At 37.5% G+C, this 27,241-nt stretch overlaps 1 protein-coding gene across 5 annotated transcripts in view; it reads right to left on the bottom strand.

Moving 5' to 3' along the window:
• LOC309485287 (myosin phosphatase Rho interacting protein) overlaps positions 1 to 27,241 on the bottom strand; it is a 71,460-nt gene that overhangs the window by 1,226 nt on the left and 42,993 nt on the right. Inside the window, exons 10-24 of one of the 5 annotated variants that reach the window (XM_082152057.1) lie at positions 25,369 to 25,425; positions 23,881 to 23,949; positions 23,644 to 23,733; positions 22,891 to 23,000; positions 19,714 to 20,248; positions 18,696 to 18,833; positions 14,832 to 17,282; positions 9,931 to 10,078; positions 9,063 to 9,180; positions 6,769 to 6,928; positions 5,267 to 5,377; positions 5,097 to 5,183; positions 3,249 to 3,411; positions 2,911 to 2,996; positions 1,992 to 2,012 (exon numbers count right to left, since the gene is read on the bottom strand). In XM_082152057.1, coding sequence (XP_082008183.1) covers positions 1,998 to 2,012; positions 2,911 to 2,996; positions 3,249 to 3,411; positions 5,097 to 5,183; positions 5,267 to 5,377; positions 6,769 to 6,928; positions 9,063 to 9,180; positions 9,931 to 10,078; positions 14,832 to 17,282; positions 18,696 to 18,833; positions 19,714 to 20,248; positions 22,891 to 23,000; positions 23,644 to 23,733; positions 23,881 to 23,949; positions 25,369 to 25,425 — 4,338 coding nt within the window. In that variant the 3' untranslated portion in view covers positions 1,992 to 1,997. Of the gene's footprint in view, positions 1 to 1,781; positions 1,852 to 1,991; positions 2,013 to 2,910; positions 2,997 to 3,248; positions 3,412 to 5,096; positions 5,184 to 5,266; positions 5,378 to 6,768; positions 6,929 to 9,062; positions 9,181 to 9,930; positions 10,079 to 14,831; positions 17,283 to 18,695; positions 18,834 to 19,713; positions 20,249 to 22,890; positions 23,001 to 23,643; positions 23,734 to 23,880; positions 23,950 to 25,368; positions 25,426 to 27,241 lie in introns of all 5 variants that reach the window. The other 4 variants (XM_082152056.1, XM_082152055.1, XM_082152058.1 and 1 more) reach the window with 4 other exon arrangements.

Genomic DNA, 27,241 nt, shown 5'->3' with positions numbered 1-27,241 from the left:
AAATAATGATGCTTTCTGTCGATCTTGAACTTGAGCGCATCATAAATGAACTGAAACTCAGCGTATACTTGCTTCACAGACATGAGAAATATATCTATAGAAAGCATGACATTTTTTACACTTGAATGAACAGACTCCAATGGAAAATGAATATTCTCAGATTATGTAATCCGTATGAAACGAGCATATAGATGACGAGTCAGCATCGGGACTTAATCTCTGCAGCCGAAAACACAGAAAATTATTAAAAAAATTATAAAAAATGTTTAATAATTAATTAAAAAATGATTAATAAATGATTAAAATGTTTAGAGTCTCATTCTGCTTTTTTCACGACACATTTATAATCATTAGGTGTTGCAGCTTTATGTTCGAATCTGAGCGCTGATTAGGCTATACATATTTTATACAGGCAATTAAAAGGCAGTCATTATGATTTATGGCTTATTAATATAAAGGTGTGATTAGTCGACTAATGGCGTAAATGAACGACTACTAAATGTTTAGTGGAGGGCAGCCCTAGCTTTCCTAGCGCATTTAACCCAACAGAAATGCCGAAGCTGCAGCGGTGCCGCCAGTGAACCCGTGAGCCACACACACACACACATGCCGTGACCCTTGACCTTTCTCTGCGGGAGACATGAATCCATGAGGCCGTGAGATGACGTGAACAGCCTTCATTCGGAATCGACCGCATGCATGATGGGAAAAATAAAGCCATCTGTTCGTCAATGCATGAACGCCTCTGAACGCAAACACGTCGACTATGAAGAGGCTTTAAACTGGGGTTCGGGAGCATCGGGAGCATCGGGAATGTGCAATCAAAACAGACAAATAAATGATAATAAAAGATTAAAATTAATAACATTTTTATATCAAGGAATAAAATAAATATTAGATTGAAATACATTTTATATTAATAAAATAAATAATAAAAATGGATTATAAAAGTTAAATTAAAAAATGAAAATCCACAAGGGGGCATAAAGGCATAACAAATAGGTTTAGGTTCAAACAAATTAGGTTAAAATACATTTGATATTAATTAAATAATAAACAAAATAAAAAAAAATATTAAAATGTTAAATTAAACATTTAAAAGTTAAAAATATAGTTGATATATTTGAGATAAAGGAATAAAAAAACATTAATAATTGAATAAAATAAATAAAGAGTAGAGTTAAATTATTTAATTTTTAGAGTTAAAAGTTAAATAAACAGATTAAAATAAATAAAAATAAGATATATATAATATTTTTATTATTTATTTTGATGTCAAGTCAAGTCAAGTTTATTTGTATAGCGCTTTTCACAATACAGATTGTATCAAAGCAGCTTCACAGTATTAAATTAAAATAATACAACAAAGTTTGTTTCAAGAGGAATTTATTGATTGATAAAATTAAATTAAATATCCCCCAAATATCCCCAACTGAGCAAGCCAAAGGCAACAGTGGCAAGGAACCGATGTGTTTATTTTTTATGGTTTATTTTTGTATATTATACTATATATATATATATATATATATATATATATATATATATATATATATATAGTATAATATACAAAAATAAACAATACGCAGTGCAGTACTACAGAGTAAATTTTTTCCCAAAAAAAAAAAATACTTTACAAATAATATAACATACTTATAAAATGTCTTTCTGACAGTATAGATTGGGTCTTTATACATTAATATTGATCATATTTGGGGGTCTGTTGCATCTAAAAGATTGAAAAGCCCTGATCTAAGCGTTCGGTCCCTTTCAAGGACATTTACCTAAAATCAGAAGTCAAAAGGTCTTCGGGTTTAGTCTTTAGCTGTCCCAGGACATGTCACGACTCACAGACTGGGAACAGAGGGAAAAACGGAGGAGAAACACACACACACACACAAACAAACACACACACACACACACACACACACACACACACACACACACGGAACTGTGTGTTAGAGAGGGGAATGTGCAAAAGTCATTTGTCTTACCGCTACCTACCAGGCTTTCTCCTGCGCAACAAAACACAGCACACAAAGAGTTCAGTTTCCCAGCGTTACAAGCACAACTACACGTCACTGGTTAAGGAGATACGAGTGTTGGCCAGCAGGGGGCAGAGCGAGCTCAGGGGCTTTCAAACCCACGGGACAACACAAGTATATAATGATCATAAATAGATGAATACTCAAAATAAGATTAAATAATTTTTTTTAAATTATTTTTATATAAATGAATACAAAAATAACAAATATTAGATTTTTTTTTTTAAAGATTAAAATCCAAATTTGATATAAATCAATCAAATAAATATTTGATAATAGAAGATTTTTTTTTTAAGTAGAAAAATTAAATAAATAACGTTTTTTTTATTAAAATAAAAAATGTATATAAATGTATACAAAAATATAAAAATTTGATATATTGAATAGAATAAATATTTGAGTAAAATAAAAATGTTGTAATAATAAATTAATAAAATAAATACAAATAGATTAAAATGAATTATAAAGTAAAATAAATAAATAAGATTAAAATAAATATATAATAAAAATGTTAAAACAAATAAAATGAATTAAATTACAAAGTGCAAGAGGGTCCGTGGAAATTATGAATATGATTAAATATTAAATATTAAAATATATAAATACTAAAAAGATTAAAATAAATAAAAATGTGTTATTAAAAAATAATGAATTAATTAATGAATTATAAAAGTGTAATAAAAATAGATTAAAAAAATAAAAGAGCTATAATATTTAAAATATTATAGTATTTATTTTTCACAGTATTAATTGGGTCTTTATGTAAAAACATGAAGATTGTGGTTTGTGTCATCTAAAGGATTGAAAACCCCTGAGCGAACTATAACTCTAAGCTAAACCTAGCGAGTGTCACGTGTCAGAGACTCACCTTTGACCTCAGGGTGCGCTCGGAGCGCTTGGCTGCCGCGGCCGCCATCTTTAATATATCAGGATTACTCTTGGACTTCATGATATCTGAAAGGAAAGACAGTTATGATGGTTCATAACACGCACTAACACAATGTAGTAAGTAAAAAAGTAATTAATTACTAGTTACCAATTATATCTTCATCAGTGTAATTAGATTACTGTACTAATTACTCTTTCTAAAAAGTAATTAATTACTTATTACTTTCTGAATCCCATATCAGCCTCAACCAGCTGAATAATACAAGGATCGACATGTAATTAAATGACATGAAGTAATTCCTGAGTAACTGGGCGTACCGTAGCCGGCGTGCTCCACGTCCTCCAGCGCCGGCTCCCCCAGTGCATTATGGGCCAGCTGGAGCTGCTCTCGCAGGCGGCACAGGTCGCGCTCCGCTTTGGCCCGTACGATGCTCAGCTCCGTGTAAATGTCCTTGTATTTATCCGTTGCATATTTCTTATCCTGTGAGGAGACGTGGCACAGGTTATTAACACAGTACTGGGGTCCTTATGATCAAATGTACAGCTTTAATGGTATAACAAAAGTCTTCATTTTCATTGAGGTCTTAAATTTGGGGACAAAAACAGATTGTTGTATTTAAATGTTTTGCCACATCAGCTTTACAGGCTAAAGATTCAACAAACATTTGATCAAATTAAGTTTTTGAAGACAGACTAAGCAATTTTGTACAATTTCAAAATAAGAGTCCTGCTGTATTTCGGCCTGTTTATAATTAAAAGTCCTGCTTTTTGGGGTTATTATTGGATTTTTGGTCACAATTTAATTTTCAATTTCAATTTCACAATTTGGCTTTTAATTCAACAAACTCTCCCTGGGCTGCACGTCACATGACGGAAAGACCAAGAACATTACTCAACATTTAAAGGGTAACTAAACCCCTGGTCAGAGCCTGACTCCACCCACTGGCAATATTTGAAAAATGCTGGAAAAGTGGGCAGAGCCCAGTGGAGAGGGGGTGTGCATCTGAGACATATCTCTCTGTAGGCAAGGGCGTGGTTAGCTGGTACTCTCTGACATCAGAGTGTACCACAACTTCCAATAGGAAAATTCAACTGCAGTAGCCACTGTTCAACCTGAAGAGGGCAGCACTCAGACGTTTTTACACCATATTTTGTAAAATTAAAACACTTTAAACACAAATGTCAAAAAAACGACTTGAATCAATGAACAGCACTAATAAAGCCCCATTCTTACAGATCATTAACTAAAAAAAGTTGGTTTAGGGTTTAGTTACCCTTTAATATTAGGGCTCGTACAGATACTGTAAAATGAAATTCCAGGACTTTCCAGCACTACTTTTGGGGGTTTCAAGGACTACAATCAGAGCTCTCACTTATCAAACAATATCTTTATCATCTTTCAAATTCTGAAAAAGGTACATAAATAAATAAACCAATAAAACAAAATGGTACAAATAAAGTGCAGCACAAGCAATGACTGCGGTAACTTTAACTATACTATGACTAAGATATCGCTTTCCTCTTTCAAACTGATTTTTTCTCCCATTAATATATGATTGACTTGAAGAATGAAAGCTGTATCATACACTTGGATATTTATATGAGCAATATCACACTCATAGCCATGCGAAATGCCTCTATATCTATACATCAGACGGGCTGCAGTTTTAATTTTGCGTGAAAAGATTTTTGATCCTATTTTCACATATATTGTCTTTCAATAATTCAAGCACTTTAAGTACCTTTTTTATAAATATTGCTGTTTTCAGGGATTTTCCAGGATGTAAAAAATAATAATAAATCAAATTCAAGTACTTCAAGCACTTAAAGCATCTGTTCCTGAACCCTGTATACAAATTTGACTAGTATCAGCACAATAATGTTTATTGCCTTTGAACATATTATCCTACCAGCAAAATCCAATATCTAATGACCTCTGAATTAAAAGCATTGATATATTAGTGCATAGACCAATTTCAAGACATATGAGTATATTGAATAAAACTTGAAAATGAATGTGTGCTGAATAAGTGCTTTAATCAAACAAAAATCTTGTTCTGTATGGACTTAAAAAGTCTTTAAAGTGTGATTTTATTCCCCTCAACCCTTGAGTCACTTTGGATAGAAGCGTCTGCTAAATGCATGAATGTAAACAAATGCACTTACTCTTTGGGCAGTTTGCAGCTCATCTTTTAAAGAGTTGATCTCCTGCTTCAGATACTGCACTTCTGACTCTTTCACCCTCAGCATTACCTGTAAAACACAAGCATGAGGTGTTCGTTCTTGAGAGAGATGCAGTGGGAATGGCTGTGGATGTAAAGGTAAACGCCTCAGACCTCGAGCTCGTAAAGCTCCTTCCCCTGCATGCCTCCGCCAGCGTCTCCGCCATCCTCACTCGTCATCGAGCGCATCTTCGTGATCTCGGCGGCCAGACGATTGTTTAACTCCTTCATCACAGACACAAACAGCTTTGAGCAACAGAAACGCCACAGACTGGGTGACAGAAGTAGGAGATCTGAGCATCAGGGCCTCATTTATAACCGTTGCGTCGCACAAAGCAGAATGAGCCGTACGCCACTTCACACGCATGAGCTGTGATTTATAAACACACACTTGACGGGAGAATGTGTAAGTACATCTTAAAAATACTATTTGTCCAGTGGAAAAGATTGAGAAAAACTCTCTCTAAAATGTATTTTATACTATTTGATTTATTTATTCGGAAACAAAGCGGAGGATCGGCTACTAAAGGATTTTTCGCAATGTAATGTGACGCACATCCGTATCTCATATTCTCCTAATGTCTTGTACCGTTAAATATTGGATCACGTGCGTGAATATGCATATGCAAATGATATGCAGATGAGGATATGCACAGTAAACGAGGCGTTGTAAGCTCTTATATGGTTATTTCGGGGAGGAGACGCATGTTCACAGTCTTCCTCTGACTGGGGTTATAAAGGGGATGTTGTGCAGGTTCTGGAGTACGCTCGCTTTTATAAGTCTGAATAAACGTACGCCATTGTGGGCTTTCAGACGCACGTACACTTTTAGTGAGGAATCCTACACACAGATTTATAAACGAGAACCCTGAAGTGGATTTATTTGCTTTAAAGGGATAGTTCACCCAAAAATGAAAATTAGCCCATGATTTACTCACTCCTCAAATCATCCAAGGTGTATATGACTGACTTCTTTCAGACAAATACAATGAGTTATATAAAAAAAATGCTCTTCCAAGCTTTATAATGGCAGTGAATGGCTGTTTCTGTTTTGAAGTCCATAAAAGTGCATCTGTCCATCATAAAAGTGCATCTGTCCATCATAAAAGTGCATCTGTCCATCATAAAAGTGCATCTCTCCATCATAAAAGTGCATCTGTCCATCATAAAAGTGCATCTGTCCATCATAAAAGTGCATCTGTCCATCATAAAGTGCATCTGTCCATCATAAAAGTGCATCTGTCCATCATAAAGTGCATCTGTCCATCATAAAAGTGCATCTGTCCATCATAAAGTGCATCTGTCCATCATAAAAGTGCATCTGTCCATCATAAAGTGCTCCACAGGCTCCGGGGGATAATAAAGGCCTTCTGAACCAAAGCGATGAGTTTGTGTAAGAAAAATATCCATATTTAACACGTTACAAAGTAAAAGTCTAGCTTCCGGCCATTATAAAGCTTGGAAGAGCCAGGACATTGTTTAATATAACTCTGATTGTGTTCGTCTGAAAGAAGAGTGTCATATACACCTAGGATGAGGGAGAGTAAATCATGGGCTAATTTGCATCCCTTTAATGTCCTCAGCAATATGACCAAATCTCTGTATACGGCCGTTACCTGGTTGTGCGCGTTGAGCTCCTGGTTCTCCCGCTGGCACTGTCTGAGCGCCTGTCTCTCGGCCTCCAGCGCTTGGGCCAGATGAGCGTTCTCTAAGCACTTCTGAGAGTATTGCTCTGACAACACCTCGATCTCCCTCTGGTACGACATCAGCTCCTCCCTACAACACAAGTCAAGTCTCCTTCATTTATACAGCGCTTTAACCATACAGATGTTTCACAGCAGCTTTACAGTGATAACAGGAGATTACAGTAACAGAGATTGAATATATATGTGTGCAGGTGTGTAGTCTTTCTTTACAAACTGACCTCAACAAATTACTTGTCTGGCCTTAAAAAGTCATAATACATAATTTTTTGTCGCTTCCGCATATCTATGTGAACTGGAATCATTAACGTTTGACAACACACACACACACACACACACACTTCTCCTGTCAGTTTAAAGAGGTGATAAAAGAGCAAGGCCTTTAAGTCTAGACGGAAGTACAGCCAAGAGCTCGAGGGCAGATTATGTGCATGTAGACAAAGAAAGAAACTGTGCAATCACTGCAGATTTGGCATCGTGTCTGCATTGCCCCAGGACACACTTGGCTAGTGCAGGCGGTCATGCAGACGGGATTTGGGCACTTAAAACCATTATCAGGGTTCATACACACACTCACACTCTATAATCAAATTCCAGGACTTTCAAGGACTTTTCAAGCACTACTTTTTTGTTTTTGTCTACAATCAGAGATCTCATTTCTCAAACAATATCTTTCTTTATTATCTAAAGATTCTAAAAAAAGGTAAATGGATAAATAAAAATAAACTAGTAAATTAACATGTAAGGACTGCGGTTACTTTAACCATTGCAAGGATACTATGACAAATATATTGCTTTCCTTATTCAAATGGATTTTTTCTTTCTTTTCTTCCATGAATTTATGATTGACTTATAAGAAGCAGCTTTATCATATACTTGGATATTTATATGAGGAATATCACACTCATAGCCATGCATAATGCCTGTATATATACAGTACAGGTCAAAAGTTTGGAAACATTACGTTTTTTTTTATATTTTTGAAAGATGTCTCTAATGCTTATCAAGGCTGCGTTTATTTGATCAAAAATACAGAAAAAAACTGTAATATTGTGAAATATTATTACAACTTAAAATAATAGTTTTCTATTTGAATATACTTTAAAAAATAATTTATTCCTGTAATGCAAAGCTGAATTTTCAGGATCATTACTCCAGTCTTCAGTGTCACATGTGACATCCAGTCTATCACATGATCCTTTAGAAATCATTCTAATATGATGATGTATTATGAGTGTTGGACACAGTTCTGCTGCCTAATATATTTGATGAATAAAAGGTTAAAAAGAACTGCATTTATTCAAAATAAAAAAATATTTTCTAATAATATAAATCTTCTTTACTATCACTTTTTATCAATGTAACACATCCTTGCTGAATAAAAGTATTGATTTATTTCAAAAAAAGAAAGGAAAAAAATGACTGACCAGTAGTGGATATTGCTGTTACAGAAGATTTCTATTTTTAAAACATTTGCTGCTTTTTTTTACTGCTTTTTTTAACTTTTTATTCATCAAAGTATCCTAAAAAAGTATCACAGGTTATGAAAAAATATTAAGCAGCAGAACTGTTTCCAACTTTGATAATGAATCATCATATTAGAATGATTTCTAAAGGATCATGTGATAGACTGGAGTAATGATCCTGAAAATTCAGCTTTGCATCACAGAAATAAATGATAATTTAAAGTATAATAAATTGAAAACCAATTATTTTAAATTGTAATAATATATCACAATATTACTTTTGTTTTTTCTGTATTTTTGATCAAATAAATACAGGCTTGATGAGCAGAAGAAACTTCTTTCAAAAACATAAAAAATAGTAATGTTTCCAAACTTTTGACCTGTACTGTATATCAGACGGACTGCAGCTTCAATTTTGTGTGAAAAGATTGTTTTATCAATAAAATTAAAAATAAATTTCCCATATATTGTACTTCAATAATTCAAGCACTTCGGCTGTACTTCCGCACGTCTTCATAAAAATGGCTGTTTTCAAGGATTTTCAAAAAGTCAAATTCAAGTACTTTAAGCACCTAATATGAACCCTGCTTTATTCACTCCAATATAGATGAAATGCATCACAAATGCACGAGTATAAAGCAAAGTGAGAGGGTGTGGCATCATAAACTTGTCTCGAAAAGCAATAAAATCTGAAGAGATGCAAAGGTGCGGCTGAAACTGCATAAAGGAACAACGACTGACTCGTGCTGTTTGCGGATCTCCTCGATGTCTGCGTTCTCAGTGTTGTTGTTGGCCTTGCGCGCTTTCTCCAACTCCCGCTCCAGCTCCGTCCGGTGTGCGTTCTTCATCGCCTCGATGGCTGAGCAGATAAAAACACTATTAAAATGCTGTGAAACATTGTTAAAAAACATTGAACAACAAGAATCCAAATGACTCTGGCATGAGGAATATTGTGGATATTGATTTGATATTTAAGTCCCCCTGTGGTGTAAATCCAGATTTTAATGTTGTTTATGTGTCTATGTGGAGTTTTTAATATGCTTTAAGACAAACCATGTGTAAGTTCATAAGTCGACACCATTGCTGAGTATTTCCTCCTTAAAACTGCAGTGAACCAAAGACAGTCTCAAACACACGCTTTGAAATCGCTGGTGTTTCTGACGTCACAAACTACCTTGTAACCAATCAGATCAACGTGTGATCGTCAACCAGTGGATCTCTGAGCTGAGCGAGTGAGTGGAGGCGGGGCTCATTTGCATATTCATAGAACCGCGCATACTAAATGAGGCAAGGGTGTCGAGTTACATTCAAGATATTTTAAGGGATGAAGACATTGTTTTCAAGGAAAAAATGCTTAAATATGTCATTTCGGTGATAAAAGATGAGTTTTAAGGGATAAAATGATTGACTACAGGGAGACTTTAAAAACTTTCTGCAATGTTATATTCGGCATCGTGTAGCCAGTGACTTTTACACACAAGTAGGGTTAATTTCATGCAGTTCATTTTCATGTGTGGATAATGTAAGACACTAAGGTAGTGTTAAGTTTTGAGGGTCCGTTTCAAATAGAAGGACCCGTTTGCTCTTGTCCCGTTTCTTCAGTACTAACCAGATATAGTGGCTGCGGTCTCCTCGGCCAGCAGTCTCTCCTTATCCTCCTGCAGTTTCTCCAGTTCCCGCTGGTGCTTTTTCTGCAGCTCATCGATTACCTTCTGGTGAGACTCTTCCATGGCAGCGAAGCCGCGTTCACATGTAGCCTGTGGGGAAACGTAGGAAGCAGGATTTAGTGCACCTCGTTTTGGATCGACTCAAGTTCCACTTCTACTTCATTTGACCAGGACAACACTTACACAGACGACGGAGATTAGCGATGTGTGGACAGAACGGTGTCCACACAAAGCCAGACATTAATAACCTACGATGACATGAAGGGACACAGAGGCCAGTGAGAGATGGCTTTGCAAACGTAACATAAATTTTGTGATTTATCTGGGACTGTGTGTTCAAACAGCGGTCCCAAAAGATTGGACACTTTAGCCAAACTTGATGCATGAATGTCATTGGATCAGATGCAAAATATCAAATGAAAAGTTATTTATTGTTAAAGAAAGACAGCACTAGAACACTTTATATACAAGCTTGTTCTGCCACAGATTAAAAAAATAAAAGGTAATTGCAACTTTTTGATATAACAAAGCAGACTTTATTTTATTTTATTTATAACGTCAGAATTGCGAGATACAAACGAGATACAAACTCGTAACTGCGAGATACAAACTCGTAACTGCGAGATACAAACTCGGAACTGCGAGATACAAACTCGGAACTGCGAGATACAAACTCGGAACTGCGAGATACAAACTCGGAACTGCGAGATACAAACTCGGAACTGCGAGATACAAACTCGGAACTGCGAGATACAAACTCGGAACTGCGAGATACAAACTCGGAACTGCGAGATACAAACGCGGAACTGCGAGATACAAACGCGGAACTGCGAGATACAAACGCGGAACTGCAAGATACAAATTCAGAACTGCGAGATACAAACGCGGAACTGCGAGATACAAACGCGGAATTGCGAGATACAAATTCAGAACTGCGAGATACAAACGCGGAACTGCGAGATACAAATTCAGAACTGCGAGATACAAATTCAGAACTGCGAGATACAAACGCGGAATTGCGAGATACAAATTCAGAACTGCGAGATACAAACGCGGAACTGCGAGATACAAACTCGGAACTGCGAGATACAAACTCGGAACTGCGAGATACAAACTCGGAACTGCGAGATACAAACTCGGAACTGCGAGATACAAACGCGGAACTGCGAGATACAAACTCGGAACTGCGAGATACAAACTCGGAACTGCGAGATACAAACTCGGAACTGCGAGATACAAACGCGGAACTGCGAGATACAAACGCGGAACTGCGAGATACAAACTCGGAATTGCGAGATACAAACTCGGAACTGAGAGATACAAACTCGGAACTGCGAGATACAAACGCGGAACTGCGAGATACAAACTCGGAACTGCGAGATACAAACTCGGAATTGCGAGATACAAACGCTGAACTGCGAGATACAAACTCGGAACTGCGAGATACAAACTCGGAATTGCGAGATACAAACGCGGAACTGCGAGATACAAACTCGGAACTGCGAGATACAAACTCGTCGGAACTGCGAGATACAAACTCGGAACTGCGAGATACAAACTCGGAACTGCGAGATACAAACTCGTAACTGCGAGATACAAACTCGGAACTGCGAGATACAAACTCGGAACTGCGAGATACAAACGCGGAACTGCGAGATACAAACGCGGAACTGCGAGATACAAACGCGGAACTGCGAGATACAAATTCAGAACTGCGAGATACAAACGCGGAACTGCGAGATACAAACGCGGAACTGCGAGATACAAACGCGGAATTGCGAGATACAAATTCAGAACTGCGAGATACAAACGCGGAACTGCGAGATACAAATTCAGAACTGCGAGATACAAATTCAGAACTGCGAGATACAAACGCGGAATTGCGAGATACAAATTCGGAACTGCGAGATACAAACTCGGAACTGCGAGATACAAACTCGGAACTGCGAGATACAAACTCGGAACTGCGAGATACAAACTCGGAACTGCGAGATACAAACTCGGAACTGCGAGATACAAACTCGGAACTGCGAGATACAAACGCGGAACTGCGAGATACAAACTCGGAACTGCGAGATACAAACGCGGAACTGCGAGATACAAACTCGGAATTGCGAGATACAAACGCTGAACTGCGAGATACAAACTCGGAACTGCGAGATACAAACGCGGAACTGCGAGATACAAACTCGGAATTGCGAGATACAAACGCTGAACTGCGAGATACAAACTCGGAACTGCGAGATACAAACTCGGAACTGCGAGATACAAACGCGGAACTGCGAGATACAAACGCGGAACTGCGAGATACAAACTCGGAATTGCGAGATACAAACGCTGAACTGCGAGATACAAACTCGGAACTGCGAGATACAAACGCGGAACTGCGAGATACAAACTCGGAATTGCGAGATACAAACGCTGAACTGCGAGATACAAACTCGGAACTGCGAGATACAAACGCGGAACTGCGAGATACAAACTCGGAATTGCGAGATACAAACGCTGAACTGCGAGATACAAACTCGGAACTGCGAGATACAAACGCGGAACTGCGAGATACAAACGCGGAACTGCGAGATACAAACTCGGAACTGCGAGATACAAACGCTGAACTGCGAGATACAAACTCGGAACTGCGAGATACAAACTCGGAATTGCGAGATACAAACGCTGAACTGCGAGATACAAACGCTGAACTGCGAGATACAAACTCGGAACTGCGAGATACAAACTCGGAATTGCGAGATACAAACGCGGAACTGCGAGATACAAACGCGGAACTGCGAGATACAAACTCAGAACTGCGAGATACAAACTCGGAATTGCACGAGATAAACTCTGAATACATAAATTTGCAATTCTGAGGAAAAACATCAGAATTGAGATTAAACTCGCAATTACAAGTTTTTAACTTAAAAAAATCCGAATTGTGTTGCCCTTTTCATTTTTTTATTCCGTGGTGAAAACAAGCTTTCCTACACTAAGCAAAATGCTTAATTTGTGATTAAGCAGTCAACATACTGTTCAAACTTGAGATGTGAACACATTGTGGTTGTCAAACATTGGCGGATCATGTTGATAGTTAATGATTCTCTACACATGTGAGAACTGACTTCATAGATGCACTAAAATCACCTTGACACCAAATTGATTAAATGTTATTGCAAAAATGGCTCAGAAAAACACTAGCATTTGTTTGCAAATACTTCATTTGAGATTTCAACTTCAAATGCAATGAAATTCAAACATTTGTGGCTTAAATGTCCAAGTATGTTTTGGGATCACTATATATGCTCTTGTCTGAAGATATGACGTGTTTTGATATACAATTATTATAAACTCAGCTTTCACATCTCTGTACGATTTGGCACTTTTAGGATTACAGCTACTTTTCATGAACAGAGTTGATTTCAGTACAAGAGATTTCAATGCTCTTCCGACCATGCAAACCCAACGCACTTCCGCTGTCTTTTCAATGGCCCTGATCTCTGTACTCAAGTTGAGCTCTGATCAGACGAGCGAATGAAGCGGTTGTTTTTGCAAGGTCCTGGGACACGACCAACTCTTCCTGTCTCCATATCACAACAGCACCTGCACTTGTTTATTCACCAGTCTCTCTGGGTGGAAAATCTCATTTCCTCTTTCGTCAGGACAAACACGAGTCCAGTATCACATACTGATGACAAATTTAGTGCGACTGAGTTCTTGTGCAATTAGAAATTCAATGTCTATAATCTTTTTTAGTATAAAATTATATCCAGTCCAAATTTAGAAAAATAAACTGAAAAATAATTGTAGTAAAGGAATAAGAAAATATCCCTGCAACCCAAAGCACAACTAAAAAAAAACTAAACTGTCATTATTCATTTGTTTTACAATTAATAAAAAGAGAGAAAAATTGTTATCAATAATGAGACCAAAGTACCAAATACAGGCGGTCATATTTGACAACTGCATCAATGCCAATTCCCTTTATGAGCTTATGAACCTGGCCTCATTTTTACAATTTGTCTATTTTTACAATTTGTCTATGAGTGTAAAATGATGTAGTCAGGAACAGACTTGAGCTCTGGTCTTTAAGGCCACATCACACTGACTAAACAAAAGAAAACTACTGCAATTATTGCTAGTTTGTATGTTTTTAAATCAGCAATCGAGTAACAAACTAGCTGTTTATTTGTCAGTACTTGGAATTTTGTATTGCAAGATGGTGCACGAATGCAACAGTTTATATAATTTATGAAATCAAATCAAATAAATCTGATTTATTATAATACTGCATAATGAAATTTAATTGCATCTGTCTTCAGAGTCAATTCTTTCACAAAAACATTCACATTTTAAATCATAGACTGTTATTTAAAGTAAAATATTTTAGTTGTTGTCATGCATTATTATTAATTAGGTTAAGCAGCTGGCATTTTGCAGTCATCAAAGACAAGGGCGATTTATGAAGAACTACTCTTGCAAAGACTGTTAATCAGGCAAAGAGCTTGAGTATGAAAACAAGAACCAGGTGAACCACATCTACGAGGTTTTAAGAGTATGCATTCTCAGATCCATCTGACGAACTGATTCTTAATTGCTCTCCATTGGGTTCAATACGCTAGAAACGGTTTCTTCAATGAGTTCTCTTAAATTTCCCCCTGACCCACACTCCTAACGCTAAAGCGTACATGCACACCTAAGGTTAATAGCCATGCGTCACTGGTGAGAGATATTAGGCTAGAGACCAAAGCACCACAAAGCAGGGTTAGTATGAGAAAAGGAAGGGAAAGGATCAGGTTGCCACATGAAGTCATTACAGACGGAGAACAGCAAGGACACGGATCTCCTTGACCTTTAGGTTTTCCAAGTCTTTCTGGTATTTCAGACGCAGTAATGTTGCACTGTCTTGTTGATTCATTTCCTCAGTCAGTTCGGACACCCGGGACACAAGCTTCTGGATCCGCTCTTTGAGGGAACTCCTGGTTGGCTCGCCATCATCCACAGGTCCGACGGCGTCCGTGAGCTCTTCCATTTCTCGATCGAAGCGGGCTTGCAGGTTGTTACACTCAATCTCATGCTTCTTCTTAAGGTTCTCCATGCACTCGGTCAGGAAGTCGATCTCTTTCACGTTCTCCTCGGATCTCAGCTTCAGAGTCTCGCCGGCTTTGGCCACTTCCAGTCTCAGCTTCTCTGCTTCTTGCTCGTACTCCTCCTTTAATTCTCGCAGCTCCTTTTTATGCTTCGCCATCGTGTCCTGAAGCTGAATGGTCCCGTCCACGGAGTCGATCGGTTCTCCTTCAATCTGAATGTGGGTTACTGCCATTAAATCGGCACTTTTGGGACTCTGGACGCTTGAAGAAACTTGCTTGTCCTCTTGTTCAGACTGAAGTTGTGCTCTCAAATCAGAAAGGTTTAAACGTTTCATCGCTGGGAAGATCTTCAGAATTACAAAGCACATGGTTATGTCCATTACGGCCTCACGAATGTACTCGGACCGGCATCGTTGCAAGTCGCAGTTTGAAAGACTCAAAGCCAACGACTGCATCTGCTCATTTGTTCGTTCCCTAATAGCCGAAGCGGTTTGGTTCAATAACACCACTTTCTTCTGAACGACTTCAGTAAGACTCTTTATAATGCAGGGATTGCTGGCGTCATCAAACAAATGATTCAAAACATCACTCAATTGTCCAGCGCTCTCATCTGTGCAAGATGCATCACTTTCACGTTCTTTGAGGTTGGAGAGATTATGCATGAGAAGCAGCATTTCATTATCCGCTAGTATACGCTGAATCACGGTTCTTACGGTTTCTAGGGTTTCCTCGTCCTCTAAACCACCTAAGACTTTATGCAGAATCCTTCTCTCAAACATCATTCCTGCCTGATTCTCGTCCAAAATGTTGGCGCTGGACGAATCACATTCTGTAGTTGCCTTACTGCCAATTATCATGTCGAGTACATGATTAAGAGACTCCGACTTTCTCTTGAACTCTTCCGCGACTTTCTCAATGACATCTTCCCTTTGCATCGACTCTCCGCACTCGCTTTCGGTTCCCGGTTCACTAGCAAACGTCACCTTCGCTTTCAACGTTCTAACTTCCTCCTGCGAATCTACAAGCATCTGATTAAACATCCTCACAGTCTCTTCGTGCTTTGCTAAAAGCTCTGTATTCTGGGACTGAAGCTCTCGACAGACATTCTCAGCGTTTTGAAGCTTCTTCTCCTTCTCTGAAAGCTGGGATTGAAGGACCTCCAATTGGCGCTTGAGTTCGTCTTTCTCCAAATCTGACTCTTTATCGCCTCTCTCGCTTTCTGCCACCTGAAATCCAAGACCCCTAAGAGTGGCTTCTTTTAATTGCAATCTTTTCTCTGTGTCTTTCAAATTATTACCAAGCGCCTCCAATTTATTAAGAGCCTCTTGCAGCTTCTGCGATTTCTCATCGAGTTCTCGTTCGTACACGTTTTTATCGGCAGTCCCTTTGTCTTCCCGCTCCTGGTTCACGTTTGCTCGCGGATATTGCGGATTGCTACGTAGTCTACAAAGCTCAGCTTTCAGCCTGTCTATTTCTCGATCTGCTTCTCTCAACTGGTTTACAATCTCCTGATAGCGCTGGTGCAAAGCTAAGTTTTCGTTCGCAAGCAACTCCACTTGCTGCGACAGATCTTTACTGGTCATTTCAGGATGGTCTGGTCTAAAGCAACCGGATACACACGGATTCTCCGTTTTCTGCTTTACTTTTCCCAACATGTCCTCCATGGTGACCAAACGAGCTTCATAATCTCGGATACAATCTCCAGCTCTTTCCAAGCTTTTCCTCATCGTCTCACTCTCAATTTCCTGTTGATTCTTGAGGCTCTCCAACAGTTTTTGGCATTGCATCATTTCACCCACTGACCTACTTTCCTGTCCTTGAGGAGATTCAACCCAAATGTATTCGCTATGCAAGTGCAAGAGTTTTATCAGCTCCCTTAATGTCAGAGGCTCATTTGCGTCTATCAAGCCCTCGAGCTCTCTAATCTTTCCCTCACTATCCTGAAGTATGAAACTGACCGCTTTTTGAACGGAGTTTGAGGGACAGACCTCGGAGATGGCAGTGTTTTTGGTGTCAGAAAGGCAAGGTTCCTTTGTGGGCCAGTGTGAGAGAGAAAGGCCAAGCTGTGCTTGCATGTTGCGCTTTTTCAGTTCTTGCAGCTGCAGGAGCTCTTTGGTTTCCTGGTACTTCTTTGTTAAGCTCTGAGCTTGAGAACTAACCAGTTCAGTCCTCTTCATCAGGGGCTCTGTCTCAAGACTCAAAGGGGAATCCAGCTTGGAAAAGGGGACCAGACAGTTGATTAACAGTCAGCATTGGTCAATAGATTATTAATCAACAATTATTCATAAGTTTTTAAGGGAAATTTACTTCATTACATCTGTTTCTAATCAATCTATTGAGGTTAAATTCATTCAGCTTCTTTCATGGAATGATGCACATTAGAACGCTAGAAAAAATTAATGGCAAAAGGTTAGTAAATCAAAACAATGCATGCATATTAAAGAGGTTAAAGAGTTGTTTCATGGGGTAAGTGACGCAAAATTAGTGCGAGGTAAGAATGCCAGAACAGTTATATGCCATCCAGTTATAAGCCTGCAGTTCTTTTGTGGAACAACGTCACCTGACTATTAAACAACCACTAATGTCTGTTCATAGCAAACCTTTTGATTTAAAGGTGAATAAAATCCATTAAAGACAAGATGAAATGTGTCCTGGACAGATATTGAACAGAGCATCACCTTTTGAGTGTACTAGATATGCAAAATGCCATGTTTAATAAGTTTAAATCACCCCATATTTGCTTTTAATATATAAAAGCTTTAACTTTGCTACACTGAAAACATACATTAGAAAAATATCGAACTGTGAAGCTATTTAATCCCAAACAAGTCAATAAAAGATGGCTGTAAGCCATTTTGAGTCCAAATTAAAACAATGCAACAATATTCTGAACAAAACTAAACACACACACACGAAACACACATACAGTATAACATATATTGAAAAAGTCAAGAATAAGGTTAAAAATGAGATGAACGAATGGTTAAATATGAATAAAACATATCATGCACATATGCCCTTAATAGGCATCTTGTCATATGCCAATGTTTATGTAGCACCTGTCTGCAAAAGATTAATTTTTAAATCATTTTCAACGCCCTTCAGACATACTGATACTCAATGCATTTGATCTGACACTGAAAACTCTTATTTGCCCAATCTTAAACTATTGCATAAATCCTAATAAAACATTAAATCTTCAAATGTTTAATTTCAAATGTGCATCATTGAGTATGAATGTATCTGGAGGGCAACAGTAAGCTCTGAGTATGTTTTCATGCCGTCATTGCATAATGATTAATTCACGTACAATTAATGTTAATAATTTCTATGTTGGAACATGCAATAGAGTTTGCATGAAATTGAAATGTTTAATGTCATTTTGCTTGAACATGGCAAGAGGAATCTTAAGTAGAGGCAAAAAAAAAAGAGAATAAGAAACAAATCTGTTCGTTTACATGCAACTGTCTCTAGACATGCAAAGCACGCGTTTGCAGCTTCGATGATAAAGATGGAAGCCATGTGTTTGTTTGTCACCTAATAATGAAACGCAATGTGCTCAATGGACAAAAAAAAAAAAAAGTCAATACCTGGAATGGATACATTATTGAAATCATGTGACGTACCGGTGAAATGTAGCCGGCGCGGATCTGGTGTTCCCGCTCAAAGGCGTTTTTGAGCTGACCCTCGAGCTCCAGCTTGTGCCGGTTGGAGTCCATTAACTGCTGGTGGCAGCTCTCCAGCTGACCCTTCAACTCTTCCACCTGACAACAGACACAGCACAACCAGAAGCTATGATTTAAAACCAGGGGTGGGAATCTTTAGGTACCTCACGATTCAGTCAAATCACTTCTTGAGGTCATGATTCTCGATTTTGAATCAAATTTCGATTCGATATGTACATAGAGTTGAGTGTAGTTTACCGTTTTGTGATACTTTTCTTTTTTGACTGCGGTAGAGTTTAATAGGTCTAGAAGAGGAAAAATCCTACTGAATGAAATGTGAACCTTAGTTTTTCTTCCCATATTAATCCCAATATAATTAACCCAATATTATAAAATAAATGCCATTTAAGCTGACTATAATCATTACACGCAGTCTTCTGTAATAAAGCAAAGCAGGCAATTTTATTTTAGATATTAAAAATAGAAACAAAGAAGCAAATTACAAACAATAGGACAAATACAATAGAAAAAATATACAAATTAAATAAACTATTTAAAATTAAAATAAAGTTTTTCAGGCACAGTAGCATAAGTTTGCTTAACATGTAGTAAGAAATAGGCCAGTATAATCTTCACTGTATGAATTAAATATAAATTGATTCATATTGAAGATAAAAAAATAGGTTTATTTTATTTAATAGGGTTAAGATTAATGGCAACAGTTTATGAGGCTGCGTTCCCTTTACGAATGAATGCACCGATCTAATATACTGTTACACATCCGATTTTCATAACTTTAATTACTTTAAGTAGTTCTGCGAAGTTAAAGAAGTCTAACACTTTAGAAAATCGATTTTTGAAATTTGTGAATCGATACAAATCGCGATTCATATACGAACCATTTTTCCCCGCTCCACTATTTGAACCCACACCATATTTCAACGTTGCATGTTTGTGTATTGTCTTCTGCATGCCGTACCCCTTTCTTGTAGCTCTCCACGAGTTTCTCCAGCTCTGATGTGTCTCTGCTGGGATGAGTGGAAGGTAAAGGCACCCTCCTCTCGTCCCTGATGGGCGTCTTCTCCACCTGCTGCCAGCGCTGCTCGATCTCGTCCTCCACCATCTGCTGTCGCTCCCCGGACGGGGGCGGAGCCTCGCCCGTGGCCACACCCACACCCTCGGCCACGCCCACACCCTCAGACTCCGCCTTCCCATCGAAGGCCGAGCCGGTGACGCTCTCGTACCTCCTGCGCCGCTCCTCCCGCCTCTTGTTTCTCTCGCTCAGCTCCGCCTGGAAGGAGTCGGACTCGTTCGCTCTCTGCTGGGCCAGAGCCTGAGCGATGGGACGAAACTCGGCCCAGTCAAAGGTTTTTGACCGTCCTTCTCGCCTTCGTTCTCTCGCTCGACTCTTCTTTATTCCGGATTCTCGCTCCACTGACGCTTCAGAGGACGGGGAGTCCGCAGTGAGGTCCGGCCGGGGGAGACCCTCAAACGAGCCTGGGTCGACCGTCAGGCTGGAAACATTTTATAAGCAAAATGTAAATGTTTTAAATAAAGGTTCGTACAGTTACTGTAAAAAAAATACAAATTTGAGGACTTTTCATGCACTACTTTTTTGGTTTTCAAGGACTACTATCAGAGATCGCACTTATCAAACAACATCTAAATGATTTTTTTAAACTCAAATCACAGATATAAGGTACCCAAAATACAACTTGCAACGCATTTTATATATACAGTACAGGTCAAAAGTTTGGAAACATTAAGTTTTTTTATATTTTTGAAAGATGTCTCTAATGCTTATCAAGGCTGCGTTTATTTGATCAAAAATACAGAAAAAAAACCCAGTAATATTGTGAAATATTATTACAACTTAAAATAATAGTTTTCTATTTGAATATACTTTAAAAAATACTTTATTCCTGTGATGCAAAGCTGAATTTTCAGCATCATTACTCCAGTCTTCAGTGTCACATGTGACATCCAGTCTGTCATGATCCTTTAGAAATCATTCTAATATTCTGATTTATTATGAGTGTTGGACACAGTTCTGCTGCCTAATATATTTGATGAATAAAAGGTTAAAAAGAACTGCATTTATTCAAAATAAAAAAATATTCTTCTGTACTATCACTTTTTATCAATTTAACACATCCTTGCTGAATAAAAGTATTGATTTATTTCAAAAAAAGAAAGAAAAAAAATGACTGACCAGTAGTGGATATTGCTGTTACAAAAGATTTCTATTTTTAAAACATATGCTTCTTTTTTCTTTTCTTTTTTTTTTTTACTTTTTATTCATCAAAGTATCCTAGAAAAGTATCACAGGTTATGAAAAAATATTAAGCAGCAGAACTGTTTCCAACTTTGATAATGAATCATCATATTAGAATGATTTCTAAAGGATCATGTGATAGACTGGAGTAATGATCCTGAAAATTCAGCTTTGCATCACAGAAATAAATGATAATTTAAAGTATAAGAAATTGAAAACCCATTATTTTAAATTGTAATAATATATCACAATATTACTTTTATTTCTGTATTTTTGATCAAATAAATGCAGGCTTGATGAGCAGAAGAAACTTCTTTCAAAAACATTAAAAAAAGTACGTAATGCAGGGCTCCAGACTAACCTTTCCACTGGTTGCACTGGTGCTACACCAACTTTCTCAGTTGGTCGCACCAGCATATGATTTGGTCGCACCTTTTTTTTTTTTTTTGCTACATGCCATGGGATTAATCAATGCATGCTGATGAATAGTGGTCTTAATCTGCATACCTTAGTTTTGCACTGATGTAAAAAGACTGACAGTGACACAAGACCTCATGTTAGCAAAATGTTTTAATCTTTTAACTCTCAAAAAAAACTATTAAAAAAACATGTATGTTCTTTAATGTTTGATTATAATTTTACTGTCTTCATATAGGGATGGGAACTGATAAGATTTTATCAATAATAATGCCACTGACGATTCTTGATAGCACTGTGTGGAAAAATGTAGTCATATGCTTTTCAAAAAAAACAAGTGGTTTTATTTATTTTAAAGCTTGAGTAAGCAAACTGTACTTTATATGTAATTTATGTAATAAATAGAACCTTATTGTAAAGTGTTACTGATTCAGACGTCTCCTGAGCTCACTGTTGGAAAGATCAGTTGTTTTAACCATTCATTAAAATTAATCGGTTCAAAGGAGTCATTAGTTCGCGAATTGGACGTGTCATGTGCGTTGTGTGATTCTCCCAGCAGTTAGGACATGGACATCCAAGATTTGTGTCAACACAGAAAACATTTTATCACTGGATAGTTTTTTTCGTTTAATTAAAGTGTTGTTTTATGTCAGCTGAATGTCTGGGACGCTTTTCAGAGAAGATAAGGAAACTTATTTAGCACAATTCACACCCAGTGGCAATTCAGAAAAAAAAAAGAAAAAAAAATTCTCTGAATGCGCCACATGAAACTTTGGTCTTCCGACCTTTTAGCACCGTGTCGATTTATTTAGATTAATATGTGCGAGGGAGAGAGAGCAAGACAGTGCTTAGTTTGGAGACGGTGAAGTCTTGTTTACACTTTCGCCTGACTCTGACCGGGTCTCTCTCTCTGCTCGTTCTTTCAGTTAAACATGCACCCTGTCACAAGCGCAGCAGTTCATCTACATTACTCACCCATCAAATAAGACTTTGGCGGGCGCTAAAACAAGTTCAATGCAGGAAAATTCATGCGTGAATTTTAACGACCATGCACGCGCACAAATGCGACCACATAAAATTTTAACTCGCACATTCTCAAAAAATGGTCGCATATACTGTATATTAAATAAAAAGTTTATAAAGGCTATATTTGTTCAATAAAAAATATTTTATATTATAATGTTGGTGTACTTCGTATCGAGAAAAAAAAGTTTGATGGGGGTTTAACAGACAAGCTGCAGTGTTAATTTTGCGTGAAAAGATTGTATTCGTGTTCGTATTCGTATATTGTATTTAAATAAGTCAAGCACTTTTCGAGTACCTCTTCGTAAATATGGCTGTTTTCAAGGGGTTTTCCAGGACTTAATTTTCAAAAAGTCCAATTCAAGTACTTTAAGCACCTTGATCGAACCCTGTTAAAGACACAAAACGTTCTGGTTGACTATATCACGTGTAGAAACACACCTAGCAACATCTGGTGCCGTGGACGGCCGCACGTTCTTCATGACTGCTTGGATCCAGTTCCGCCGTATTCCTGCGGTCATGGCAGAGAGTGTGTGCACCGCCTCTTGAGTCTGGAAAATAGAGCACAAAGATTAGAAGAACCTTCCAATTCATTAATATTTCAAAACCTTTGAGAAGAATGAAAAGAACCAAACATGCTCAGGCTAACAACTGGACTATCTGTCTCTGCAGTGCTTGTGCGCCAGAGTTCAGTTACAGAACCAAGTACAACTACTAAAAACGTCTTTATAACATGACGTGCTAAATAAAATTAAAATTAAATGAAAGAAAAAAAAGTCAAATTTTTTTTATAAAATAGAAAGTCCATAAAACACAGTTAATAAAAAGAAAAAGTTCATTAAATAAACCAAAAAGTCCATAAAATAAAACAGAAAGTCCATAAAACAAATGTTAATAAAATAAAAAAAGACCAAAAATAAAATAGAAAGTCCATAACAATTTAACAAAATGTCCATAAAATAAAATAAATAAATCCAAACTATAAAATAAAAGTCCATAAAATTAAAAATAAAGTTCATAAAACAAAAGTTAATAAAATAAAAAGTAAAAAAATTAAATAGAAAGTCCATAACAATTTAACAAAATGTCCATAAAATAAAAAAATTAAATAAATCCAAACTATAAAATAAAATAGAAAGTCCATAAAACAAAAAGTTCATAAAAATGTAAATAATAATCTTCAGACAGACTTACGTGTATCTGGAAGCCATAGTTGCGTTGAGCTTGATACTCTGTAACATTATAGCATGTGCTGAGGTCAATCTCTCCATCCAGATCAGACGCCTGTTGACATTCAGTGAGAGAAACATCATCAATTACAGCAATCAGGCGGATTATCAAAATATAATATAATAACTCTAAAGAGGGTGAAAAAATAAATCCAGAATAAAACACAAATGTGTGCACTGAACTTCCTCAAACACAGATTACCTCTTCAGCAATAGAATCCTTGTAGTATCGAAGACTGTGATCGGTCAGCACAAACCAATACTTCTTCCACTGAAACAGAAAAGCATAAAGTGAGAGATAAGACATACATATAGAGCTGAAACGCATCAGATAATTACACAGAGCCCTCGGTCCCAGACAACCCTGCATCAGTCTGGCTTTTAAGACATTTATCCTCCTTTAAAGAGCGTGTGGAAAAAGTTGAGAGGCTCTATCCTTTCAACTTCGACCTATTGAAGCAGAGCAATCAAAGTGTGCCGTGGCCTTTAAACAGCATCAGTGCATGCTTTGAGTCGGGCGTTTGAGCTGAGAGACTGATCAAAACTGCTTCACATCTTCAGGAAATAAAGAAAAATAACTTACTAAATAACTAAATAACTCACACTGCAAAATTATAACTGCAATAAATAATGTTATTAATGTAATTTTTGAATATATAAAAAAACTAAAACAATGATACTGTAATACATTAAACTGCCAGTAGGTGGCGGTCAGTCACTTAATGAGTGAGTCATTGAATCATTCATTCAACCAATTCATTCGAAACGCTGAATCATTCAGTAACAAAACAAGTGTTGCTTTGAGATGCGCAATAGTTCTGCTGTGAACCAGTTGGTGAAATAGAAGAACAGCTCATTTTGTGTCTAAAAGGAAAATAATTTAATATTAACTACTTGTTTATCGAACTATAAAATCAATGTAACATTTGTAATCATGATCATATTCAGCCAAACAGCTCTCATATGTTGCGTGGTCGTGTTGTTACTTGACTATATCATATGTTACAAATAAAAAACTCCAAATCATCTAAAAAAAAACTAAAAAAACTATCAATATTGTCTGGACACATAGACTAGGCTAATCCATTTTATTGATCCATAACACATACATTTTTATATTTATATGTGTTGTCCAATGACTTATTTGCATTATTTAGGCATTATTTTATTTCTTTGTAAGGCAATGTTTATTTATGATAAAGAAATGTGGCCACAAGTGTCAAATTAATTGTAAAAGTGAAGGAATCGTACACTGGTTTGCTATAGGCTACTGCACTGTGTGGATTTTAATGAGACTTTTGTTTTTGTAATCAGGCTCGCAAACAATAAAAAAAAAAAATGGATTTAGATTTATCGGCCGATATATCAGTTATTGGCTTTCAAATATAAAAAATTATCGGTTTCATATTAATACTAAAATATTTTAATATAAAAAAATAAAAAAAGACTCATGATTTAATCGAAAGACACATTTTTAGGAAATGTTATCAAATAAAAATAATATTTGCAATGTTGCCTTTACAGAATCCAATTTGTTTTTAAATATATAAGTATATACCGCATTGTTTACACATTGTGAATATTCATTTATCAGCCAGCAGTTTCAGATTCAGCATTTCATTCCTCAACGTTACGTGTCTGTGAGATCGAATACATTTCTGTTTGTTTGTTTATTGAAACACAAGCTCACCTGGCCTTGTTCATCAAGCTTCACCATCCAACCTTTCTTGAAGTTCAGCAGGTCTGGCTGTGATGAAGAGGGAAACAGTCATGAGTATAAACAGAGGAAGAGCATCAGCTCGCATCACTTTTACACATTTCTACCAGCTGCACTTTGTTGTTTTTTACACTCTTGGTTGAGAAACAGAGACGCACATCAGGGTGTCTCTCTGGACTACTCGACTTACACACACACTCTTGAAGAACTCGAGTGACAGGGTATCTGCACAATTTTTTAATTCAAATTTAAGGCTTTTTAAGACCTGAAGAAATCAAAATGAATACCGTACATTAGGGGTGCGCAATATTGACAAAAAGTAACTCACAATGTTAACTCTATTTTTAATTTAACTGTTGTATAAAATAAATAGCACATTTGCAATTGTGCACAGGAAAACGGCACTCTTTCTCATGTGATATTCTAATATAACAACATAATATGATATAAATATAAGACAAAAACTCATTTGGGCACATCTATAACTGCACTGACACATCACACAGTGAAAGCAAGCCTGAGAGACAAACGCGATGTCAGCTCACACTCGCAGTGCCTCGTACATAGTTAAACAATGATTACAATATCATCATAGTTCATATTCATAGACAACATCGCACACTCCTAAGCACATAAAGACTGAACTTACAACTGAACTGACATTTACTGGTTTTCTCCTCTCCTCTGGCGTGCAGGAGACAGACGCAATCGTCACGTGAACAAGAAAATCCACCAAGATAGATTAAAAAAAATGATACGTAGGCCTACGCTAATTAGATAGTTTTAATTTCGAAAGCATTTAGATAAGTATAAGTCAAAGTGTTCAAATTTAAAATTTAAGACCTTTCATAAGTAAAAATAAGACATGAAAAAAAATTAAAAAAAGATTTAAGACTTTTTATGGCCTTAAATGTGAAAAATCTAATTTAAGACCTTTTAAGGATCCGCGGAGACCCTGGAGTGCTCCACACAAAAGCAACAACAAAACCGGCATTTGTGTATTGAGTCCAGGGAAAACAGGGTGTTAAGAGTGCTGGACGGAGCAACACACACACACACACACGTGTGTTTGTTTAGCTATACTTGTGAGGACCTCCATAGAAGTAATGTTTTTTATACTGTACAAACTGTATTCTCTCCCCTTACACTAACCCGACCCCTAAAACTACCCATCACTCACTCACACACACACACACTAACCCGACCCCTAAACCTATCACACACACACACACACACACACACACACACACACACACACACACACACACACACACACTAACCCGACCCCTAAAACTACCCATCACTCACTCACACACACACACACACACACTAACCCGACCCCTAAACCTATCCATCTCACACACACACACACACACACACACACACACACACACACACACACACACACACACACAAACCCGACCCCTAAACCTGCCCATCACTCACTCACACACACACTAACCCGACCCCTAAAACTACCCATCACACACACACACACACACACACACACACACACACACACACACACACACACACACACACTAACCCGACCCCTAAACCTATCCATCTCTCACACACACACACACACACACACACACTAACCCGACCCCTAAACCTGCCCATCACTCACACACACACTAACCCGACCCCTAAACCTATCCATCTCACACACACACACACACACACACACACTAACCCGACCCCTAAACCTGCCCATCACTCACACACACACTAACCCGACCCCTAAAACTACCCATCACTCACTCACACACACACACACACTAACCCGACCCCTAAACCTATCCATCACACTCACACACACACACACACACTAACCCGACCCCTA

The sequence above is a fragment of the Leuciscus leuciscus genome (assembly GCF_965113295.1).
Source record: "Leuciscus leuciscus genome assembly, chromosome: 21".
In the NCBI taxonomy this organism is placed as follows: Eukaryota; Metazoa; Chordata; class Actinopteri; order Cypriniformes; family Leuciscidae; genus Leuciscus; species Leuciscus leuciscus.
This window is presented reverse-complemented; position numbering and strand designations above follow the sequence as displayed.